Source organism: Rattus rattus, chromosome 1, assembly GCF_011064425.1.
Source record: "Rattus rattus isolate New Zealand chromosome 1, Rrattus_CSIRO_v1, whole genome shotgun sequence".
Classification (NCBI taxonomy): domain Eukaryota; kingdom Metazoa; phylum Chordata; class Mammalia; order Rodentia; family Muridae; genus Rattus; species Rattus rattus.
This window is the reverse complement of record NC_046154.1, coordinates 258,618,379-258,628,748: the sequence shown is the minus strand read 5'-3', so window position 1 is coordinate 258,628,748 and position 10,370 is coordinate 258,618,379. Positions and strand designations below refer to the sequence as shown.

At 48.8% G+C, this 10,370-nt stretch overlaps 1 protein-coding gene across 1 annotated transcript; it reads right to left on the bottom strand.

Annotated features, from left to right (window-relative positions):
* Positions 1-1,809: 1,809 nt before the first annotated feature.
* Positions 1,810-3,549, bottom strand: Adm2 (adrenomedullin 2). Its single transcript, XM_032890906.1, has 3 exons — positions 3,386-3,549; positions 3,132-3,246; positions 1,810-2,547 (listed from the first exon to the last, which is right to left on the bottom strand). Exons 2-3 carry the CDS (start codon positions 3,233-3,235, stop codon positions 2,211-2,213), a joined length of 441 nt encoding a protein of 146 aa, XP_032746797.1. The 5' UTR covers positions 3,236-3,246; positions 3,386-3,549; the 3' UTR covers positions 1,810-2,210.
* Between the last annotated feature and the right edge of the window lie 6,821 nt (positions 3,550-10,370).

The following is a 10,370-nucleotide window of genomic DNA, read 5'->3' as shown; positions in this document are numbered from 1 at the left end:
GGCTGGCACCAGACCAGATACAAGGGTCATAACTGGCAACCTCCTGACGCTGCACAAGAGGCCAGTGGCCCTCCCCCTCCACAGTGAAGCTCTGAGGTCAGGGGCCTTGACCACTCATGAGATTCTAGAGACCATGCAGCAGGCCTGGGAGTCCAGGCTGGGAGGATGCAGGATATCCATGAAAAGAGGTATGGGGGCAACCAAAGGTGCTCCTAAAAGAGAAGACGGCTTGTACTGAAGAGAAGTGCGAGGTTGGACCTTGCCCAGGATCCAGAGTCCCTAAGAGGATTCTGGGAAATCTGGGTCTTGGAGACTCAGTTTGTCTGTCCTCAGCTTGCTCTTGATTCCTCACCTTTACTCCAGGATCTAGAGGTTCCTCAGTTACCACTCCCATTACGGTTTCTGTTCTGGTCTCTCTGTGCACGGACGTTTCTTTTTTCTTTTTCTTTTTCTTTTCTTTTTTTTTTTTTTTAAAGATTTTTTATTTATTATTGTATTATTGTGTGTATTTGAGTACACTGTAGCTGTCTTCAGACACACCAGAAGGGGGGCATCGGATCCCAGATGGTTGTAAGCCACCATGTGGTTGCTGGGATTTGAACTCAGGACCTCTGGAAGAGCAGGCAATGCTCTTAACCACCGAGCCATCTCCAGCCCTACACGGAGATTTCTATTCTACCAATGCAGGGACCAAGCTAAACTGTGCCTTATTGTGGAAGGAAGGTGAGTTTCCTGACTCATACAAACTTAGTAAGCACAAGGATAGAGACCCAGGCGGGTACTTCAGGATGCTCCTAAGTAGGGAGCATCTCTGGTCACTGAAAGGTAAGCCTGACTCTGAGGGCGAAGAATGCAGCCACTGGTGCAGATGGCTGACCTCAGTGAGGCTGCCTATAGATCTGGAGTAAGGAAGTCCTCCTCCTACCAGGGAGGCATCTAGGTGGCGCTGGAACGCACAGGCCAGCGCTGTGAGTACTGGCTGAGGAACAGCTCTCTCGGAGCCTGTGTTCTCTGACGGGACAATGGCAAGGTTTGAGTGAAACAACATGTGCATTGTACCAAGAAACTATTTCAGGCTGTGATTGGTGTCGTCACCCCCCTCCCCCACCCACACACCTCAACCCTCCCGACTTGGCTTTTTTTTTTCTCCCCCAAACAGAGTCTTTGTAGCAAAGGCTGCTCTTGAACATGTGACTCTGGATGGTTTGGGTCTCCCCTTGATTGCCATTTGTGGTCCATCTCCCCTTCTTGAACTCTTAGCTGGGAACAAAGGAGTAAGCCTGTCAGATTCTACAACCCCTACTGCGCGTGCCGGATGTCCTCACCGGATGGGGGTAGGCAGGCTGCAGAGATGGACGTAGGTTTGGGTCTGTATGTTTGTTTGTTTTTCCCTGATTTGGAGTAGTTTTGTTGTTTGATTGGGTTTTTTCAGACAGGATCTTGCTATAACATAAGCTGGTCATGAACTTCTCATCTTCCCACCTCAGTCTCCTGAGCGCAGAGGTTGCTGTCACCATCTCTCGCTCAGGGGTAGGTCATACTCAACCTTTTAGAGATGGGCCCCTTTGTCCTATCCCCTGCCTTGGTCTGAGGGTAAACAAGGTTGTCTCTGCTGTACTTTATCCCAGAGTGTCCTAGGAGTCTCCATCACCACTCTGGTCAGGGTTCCAGGTTCGCAACAGCCACTGGAGGTCTCTGGGACCACACCATATGGCCCTTCTTTCTGCCCCTCCTGTTTCAGGTCACCAAAGGAAAAAGTCATTGTTCCTGATCAGGTACAGAAGGGTAAACTGCACAAGAGAGTGGCTACAGCTTTTGACCACAGTCAGGCTTTAATTCCTAGTGGGGTCGGGGTAGGGTGGGGTCACAGCCTTTCTCCAGCTTGCTCACAAGTAGAGCCGTGTTTAAGACTCAGGCTTTTGCCGATTTTCTTTAGGCCCAGGCCTCCTCGAGTTCTCTGTGGTCTGTGATGCTGAGAACACTTCTTCCGAGCACCTGTACCCTGTGTGTACACAGTTCTGGGGTGCACAGTCCCCTGTTGGTGCTGAATCTACAGCCTAGATCCACATATCCTCATAGGTTTATGATATCCAAAGCCATGAGGAATTGCTGTAAGCAGGAGCTCCAGAGGATTGGGCCAGGGTGTGGAGCTCAGCTGCAATCTCTGGGCTCAGAGTACAGCACTCTAGGCGGGATACCTAGGACCCACCTCAGCCATAACTGTGGGGGCTGCTGGGATCCACAGGAGCTGAGTCCCGCCGGCCACTTGGCCGGACAAGTTGCCACAGGCGATGGCTGAGATTCTGGACTTGACATGTTCCCAGGACACAGCCAACCCGAAGGAGCTGGGCGTGGGGTCTTCGGGATCCCACGTGACGCTGGGGACCTGGGTGTCGTGAGCCACCACCCTGAGGCAGATGAACCGTAGCAAGGGCCGGGTTGCCCCTTCCCTGTGGCTGGAGAGCATGTGGAGGCTTCCAGACTACAGGCCGAAGTGAGGGGTGTCCAGGCTGTGGGCCGCTGGAAGGAATCTTGGCTGGGGGTTCTCTGCAGAAGTGGGGAGGAAGATGTAGTAAACTAAGTGGCCTAGTACAGCCTTCCAAAAGCCCTTAAACCCACCTACTTCTCTTCTCCACAGTCTGAAGGCACTAGCCGGGGAAGCCCATAGCTTCCCTAAAAGCCTGGCCCAAGACCAGGGGAAGCCCAAAAGCTTGGTCTCCAACCTGAAGGCTGGGAGGGGGGAGCCCACCCTCCTCCTGGGCTTACTGACAGTTTGGCCACCTCAGTAGCACAAGTCACGTGTACCAATTAACAGCACCATTCTCTGGGCAAAGGACCCCAAGAAAGACCCTCATCCCCACCCTGGCCCCAGGTTCTTCCCTTATGTGGTCAGAGGCCAGCAAGCCTGAGAAGCTCTGGCCTCCCATCCTCCTGCAGACCTTTTGTTAAAGGTCTATTGTATCAGTGGGGGTGGGGAAATAAGTACACCAAGTAGAAGGAGGCAACGGAAGAAAAAAGCCCTCCTGCCTGGTTCAGGCAACACTAAAGGTGGAGGGAGGTCCTTGATCTGGGAGATGAGCTCTAGAAAAGTTAGGTCCTTGTGAGGAGTCCAATCCAATCCTTGTACTCACCTGGGTCTCAGTCCCTTACCCAGGCTGCCAGACAGCGTGCCCGGGAGCAGGTAGAGGAGGCTGATGCAACCGAAGGTTACCGTGACCATCAGCAACTGGGCCATGGCGGGCTGGGCTGTGGAGGAAGAATGCAGTGAAGCCAGCAAATGGGGAGGAGGAGGGCAACTTTGGCCTGGAGCCAACCCTCTTTGCCCACCAGTTAAGGGAGCCCTTCTTTGCCCCGGGGTTCGGAACGTAGGAAGATTGGTTGGTACCTGCGTCTGTTTTCTGTCGGGGCACAGGTCTCAGGATCTGGAGACAGCTGGCAAGACTTGGATCTGTTGGCAGTTCCCAGAGCACACAGCGGAACTTGTGGGTCAGGTCGTGGTCTCCTAGGAGAGATAGCCTTCTAGGGTTCAGCGGAAAACTAGTTTGGGAAGCACTTCCAGCACTAAGTAGTCTTTGGAGCTGAAGGCGGGGCCCAGGCGCTGATGGGGCGGGGCGTCCTCCACCCGGGTGGGCTGCGGTAGCCACGGTCTCCTGGTAGCTACTCCTGCCCAGCAAGAAGCAGTAGAGCCACAGGGGGTCACTTCAAGGGGCCCATCCCCGCTGAGAAATGCTCAACAGCTGACCAGAAACCCTGTGGGGCTACTACCCTCACTTCTGGTACCCTCTGGTGCGCGACAGAGTCTCAGGGACTAGTGGAGCCCAATGGTCGACCAGGCAGGTGAGTGCTAGGGTAGGGACTCGTGCTCTGGCCCTGAGGGCATCCACCTGTGGTTGCCCAGCATCCCCAGGGGATAATGGCAGATTCCTGCGGTCTGCCAGCTTGTTTCCCAGATGGTCAGTTAGTTCCTCGTTACCAAATACTGTAATACAAGTACAAAGAGAGACCCCACACCACAGCGGTATTCTGGGTGACAGACGCGATGCTCTTTTCTGCACACGGTATCCTCTTGCATGAGTTACACAGAGCACACGCGCGTGCAAAGCAAGTAGTGTGTGTGTGTGTGTGTGTGTGTGTGTGTGTGTGTGTGTGTGTGTGTGTGCGCGCGCGTAAGCATAAAGGTGCTCTTACGGTTGGGCATACTTGAGTATGCAGCTGTTTTGTGCGTTCATTTGTTTGTTTGTTTGTTTTTTTAATCAGCCTTTTTCTGGAGTGAACCAGGCAAGCACATACCACTGAGCTACATCCCCAGTCACTTTATTTGCCACCGTTGTTGAGGTAGGGTCTCCCTAAAATGCTCAGGCCAGCCTTGAACTCACTTAGTAACCAAGGGAGGAATTCAACTTGAAGTCTTCCTATCTCTGCCTCTTGAATACAAGCCTGAACCATAATCCCAGCCGTCAGTCTTTTTTAAATTTAATTTTTTTTGTTTTTAATGCTTCCATATGTCTCCCTTTTCCTTATTATTATTATTTTTTTTTTTACTAATCTTTAGTGTTTAAAATTATGGATCTTATTTTTGGTTCTTTTTTTTTTTTTATCGGAGCTGGGGATCGAACCCAGGGCCTTGCGCTTCCTAGGCAAGCGCTCTACCACTGAGCTAAATCCCCAACCCCTATGGATCTTATTTTTGACATGTTCATAAACACATTGTTGTACTCTCATGTCATCAGTCCTTCATGAACCTTTATTTCAGTAATTTTTTTTCAGACTTTCCACAACTAAAAATCCCTACCATCGGGGAGCTCATATATATGCGGTATGTGCCAAATTATTCTTCACCATGCTTGTGTCAACCCACCATCTACCAATGGTTCTTAACATCCTTGTCAGCCAGATGGAACTACTTGAAAAAGAAAATAAAAACCACACAGTTCGGTCCCCAGCTCCGAAAAATAGGAAAAAAAAAAAAAAAAAAAAAAAAAAAAAAACCACACAAACCCTATCAGAAGCATTTTTTCTGACTGCAGGAACATCTCTGCACCCTCTGTGTTTCCTCTTATCTCACTCTGCCCCTCTGTGGAGCTTCTCCAGGACTTGGTCACTCTGTCCCTCCTGCTGAACATGCTCTATGGTAAACATTTGCCAGATGAGTATACAGAAGTCTTAAATGCAAGCCACGCTGAAGGTGTTGCTTCATTACCCTCTGAGGAAAATATTAGCGGAGCGTCACCTACGTGCTTACTCTTCCTGGTTGTGGTTTTGTCTGAGTTACAGAAGAACAGTGCGATAAGCATGGTGGTGTGCACTTGTAAACCAGCATCAGGAAACAGAGGTGGGATCGTTCATTTTAAGACCAGCCTGGGCTACATAGCAAAACCCTGCCCTTCCCCCAACTAAAAGAGACAAGCCAAGGCTGGGAAATGTACCTTTGTGGTAGAGTGCTTTTCTATGCCTGCAAGACCCTAGGTTGTATCCACAACTCCTCCAAGAATGGATAAAATAGGGGGGCTGGAGAGATGGCTCAGTGGTTAAGAGCACTGACTGCTCTTCCAGAGGTCCTGAGTTCAATTCCCAGCAACCGCACAGTGGCACGCAACCATCTGAAATAAAGTCTGATACCCTCTTCTGGTGTGTCTGAAGACAGCTACAGTGTATCCATATACATTAAATAAGTAAGTCTTTTTTTAAAAATGGATAAAATGTGACCCCGAAAGTAGGCTAACCTGGGGCTGAGGCAGGTGTTAGAGAGGTTAGGAGGAAGGGATTCCGAGGTAACAGGACAGACAGGTCAGGGAAACAATGAGGCAGGGAAGGGGAGGGACAAGAAGGTCGAAGATCCATGCACAGCCCTTCTATTTGATGGTGCAGGAAGTCGTTGAGCTACAGTGTGGACATGCCCAGGCTAATTCTGGATCGAGGTGTCTGTCTAGGAGGCTTCCAGTGCTGAGGGCCTAAGCTGAGATTGCAGGGTTGGGGATGGGGTGGGGAGTTGGGGGGAGAGTGGGGATGGGGGGAAGTTTGGGGGTGGGGGGACAAAAACCCTGGATTTTCCAGGTGTGGTTAGGTTCTGAGGACTGTTTTAAGCATCATCTAAGAGAATGAAGAGATCCTGCAGCTGAGTACAGAAGCCATGTGCCAGCTCTAAAGGGACAGTGGGGAGAGGTGAGCAGAGGGTGCTGTGATGTCCCTGGTTCTTCGACTGAGCCTCCTTTCTCTAGTCTACCTCCACCTTCAGGATCTCTTCACACGGCCGCTGGCACTGCCATCCAAACTACGAATGCCATCATGTCATTCACCCATCAATAAGCACGAAATACACGATGGGCTGGCAAAATGACTCAGTGGGTAAGGGCGCTTGCCACCAAGCCTGATAACTTGAGTTTGATCCGATAGAACCCACACAGTGGAGAGATCTGACTTTTATTTTTTTAAGTTTTTTTACTTACTCACTTGACTTCTTGCTCACTGCCCTCCCTCCCCCCCAGCCACCCCACCCACAATCCTTCCCCATTTTCCGTCCACTTCTCTTCTGAACTGGTGGGGGCCCCCTGGGTATCCCCCCCACACACACACCGTGGCCCTTCAGGTCTCTGCGAGCTTCCTCTCCCACTGAGGCCAGAAAAGACAGCCTAGTTAGAAGAACATATCCCACATATGTTAACAGCTTTGGGATAGCTTCCCACCCCCAAGAACCGACTCTTAGAAGCTGTCCTCTGACCAATACACACGTGCATGGAACGCAAAATAAAAATTTTTTGTGGTAAGATGATTTTTGGAAAATATCTCTCGCAATCAAAGAGACCGAGCTTTTGTTGGACCTCACAACGAAGTTAATAATATAGCTTGAGATCACTTGAGACCGCCCCCTCCCCCGAGAGCCGGAGCTGAGGACCGAACCCAGGGCCTTATGCTTGCCTAGCTCTACCACTGAGCTAAATCCCCAACCCCAAGATCACTTGAGACTTAACCTGCTATCCTACTGGGGCATTCAGCCTTTTTTTTTTTTTTTTTTTTTCCTTAATTTGAGGCAGGGTCTCACTATGTAGCCCTATTTGCTTTCTGGCCTGGAACTCTCCTAAGTGCTGGGATTAAAGGCCCTGTTTGAGTGCCTTTCAAGAAGGATGTAACAAACGGCCTTGGGTTTCCCATGTAAGCAGCTCTTACCAATCAAGCTATCACATACACATAGCTTTAATCTTATATTTTCTTCCACACATCTGACCCAGAGTAATGTATGTGTTGTGATCATTTGCTGAAAACAGTCAACAGTTAAAAGCAACCTTATACAACCCAGTGAATGCCTAGTATAAATATTGCAAATGTGTGGATATAGGTTGAAAGCATTTCTTTGTAGATTTTGTTTACTATTCTGGGCTTGTTGGGAGCAGTTATGTGTAGTAAAAACTCTTCATGATTTCTGTAGAGTCCCCTCGTACCTTCCCCATGCTGGTCAGTAAACGGATGGAAGACATAGGAAGAGAAGTGGGGAATTCAAATCTAAGTTTACTTTTGGTCAAACTAATTCAAGGGGAAGTCTGTGTTTTCGTTCCTTAACACATTTAAAAAAGGAAAAAAGGAGTTTGCCTTTATCAATGTTCGAGTTTCGGCCTGTCCGTCTAGTCTGCTCCTTTCCCAGCTTCCGTGGTCCCAGTCACCTACATAGTACATCATCTGACTGGTATTGGATACAGCTGCCCATGTGGCCTCCCAGGGAAACCCTAGCACCTCTTACCTTTAGTTGCAGAAACTGCCTTTGGGAGTAACATGCAGGCCAGCCAGCAGGGGCCCCAGCACCTCTATCTTGTTAGGATTTTGTTGTTGTTGTTGTTGTTATTTTAAGACAGAATCTTACTACGTAGCCCTGAATGGTCTGGAACTCCTGATGTAGATCAAGATGGCCTCAAATTCATAGAGATCCACCTGCCTCTGCCTCCCATGTGCTGGGAGTGTCCCATTATGTCCAGCCTGTCTTCTCAGGTTTTTATTTTTACTACTTAAAGTTTATTTTATTGGGCTGGAGAGACAGCTCAGTTAGGAACACTGACCGTTCTTCCAGAGGTCCTGATTTCAATTCCCAGCAACCACATGGTGACTCACAACCATCTGTAAAGTGATCAGATGCCCTCTTCTGGTGTGTCTGAAGACAGCTACATTGTACTTATATACATAAAATAAATACATATTTTTAAGAAGTTTATTTTATTACCCTTATTTGTGTGTGTGAGCCCCAGTACACATGTGGAGGTCAGGAGACAGCTGATAGGAATCAGTGCTCTCCTTCTGCAGTGTAGGGCCTGGGGATCGAACTTGGGTTATAAGACTTGGTGGCAAGCACTCTGACCTGCTGAGCCATCTCACAAGCCCTTTGTCAGTTTTTAAACATTATTTTATGTGTGTAGATGGTCTGCCTATCTGTGTATCAGTGCAGTGCATGTATACTGCTGCCCTCTGAGGACAGAAGAGAGCATCAGTGACCCCGGGAACTTGAGATACAGAAGGGCATCCTTTGTAGAAACTAGGAATCGGACCTGGGGCCTGTGAAGGAGCGGCCAATGTCCCAAACATTGAATCATCTCCCTGTGCCTGTGTCAGTTTTTACTTATCTTTTAATTTATATTTATGGGCTAGTATGTGGGTACAAGTATCCAAAAGTCAGAGAACTTTCGCCTTGAAGGTCCCATAAATCAAACTTAAGAGAACGCAGGGCACCATGGTTGGCAGCAAGCACCTTTGTCTACTGAGCCATCTCACTCACCCCAGATTTTCTTTCCTTTTTCCCTTTTTCTTTCTTTTTTTTTTTTTTTTTTTAGATTTATTTATTTATATGTAAGTACACTGTCGCTGTCTTCAGACACACCAGAAGAGGGCATCAGACCCCATTACAGATGGTTGTGAGCCACCATGTGGTTGCTGGGAATTGAACTCAGGACCTTTGGAAGAGCAGTCAGCGCTCTTAACCGCTGAGCCATCTCTCCAGCCCTTCCCTTTTTCTTTTGAGACAGGGTCTTAGTATGTTATGTATCCCAAACTGGCTTGAGTGTGAAATCCTTCTGCCTCAGTGTCCCAAGTGCAGGATTCCAGGAATGCACCAATGCACAGAGATACATGAGATTTTTTTAAAATTAACTAATTTATTTTATATATGTGAGTCCATTGTCACTGTCTTCAGACACACCAGAAGAGGGCATCAGATCCCATTACAGATGGTCGTGAGCCGTCATGCGGTTGCTGGGAATTGAACTCAGGACCTTTGGAAGAGCAGTCAGTGCTCTTAACCAGTGAGCCATCTCTCCAGCCTGCTACAAAGATTTTTAATTTGGGAGGTGGAGATGAGCCTCGTTGAGAGAGAGAGGACTGAAGTTCCCTATGTTGTCCTTCCAAGCTCTGGGTGACAGGACCATTGCTGCTCCCTCAGCTTATTCAAGCCCATGGCAGGTAAAAATGAGGATACTCTCTGACCATCATGTTTCTGCCTGTCTGTCTAGTCTGCTCCTTTCCCTCCCACCATGGTCCCAGTCACCTATGTAGTACATCATCTGACACCTTTTGTATACAACTGTCCGTGTGGCCTCCCAGCGGGACCCTAGCACCTTTTAAAGTTTACCTTTAGTTGCAGAAGCTGCCTTTGAGAGTGCTGTGTAGGCTGGCGGGGGCCCCAGCACCACTGACGATTGAATGGGGCTAGGGTTGGGAGCAGACAAGAGTTTTCTGGGGGGAGTCTGCCCTGGGGTCAAAGGGTGGTTTGGTGTTGATGACATTGGAGAGGACTTTCTATTAGTGTTCTCAACCTTCCCAATGCTGTGACCCTTTAATACAGCTCCTCATGTTGTGGTGACCCCCAACCATAAAATTGTTATTTTTAGATTTTTTTATTTCACATATACGAATACACTGAGCTGTCTTCAGTCACACCAGAAGAGGGCATAGGATCCTCATTACAGGTGGTTGTGAGCCACCATGTGGTTGCTGAACATTGAACTCAGGACCTCTGGAAGAGCAGTCAGTGCTCTTAACCGCTGAGCCCTCTCTCCAACCCGAGATACTGTTTTAAGGTATACATTTGAGGTTTCATCCTGATGGTGAGGATTTTGAAAGTGAAAGACTGGGTGCAGTGGGGGAACTGATACGGAGCAGTGGGAAGTGTGTAGGTGGGTGGGAAAGGCAGGTGTCTCTGAAAGGAGGGTAGTGTAGACGAGACAGTTTGGGGGTTTACCATATGATGGGTATGTTTTTTTCCCCCTAGGAAAAGCGAACTCAGCTGGCCATCCTGGAAACAAGGACGTACTATCAGAAGATGCTGGAGAGTGAAGACTAAAAGACAACTGCCTATTAGCCAGCAGGCTAGGCAGTATGTTTTGGGGGTATCCATC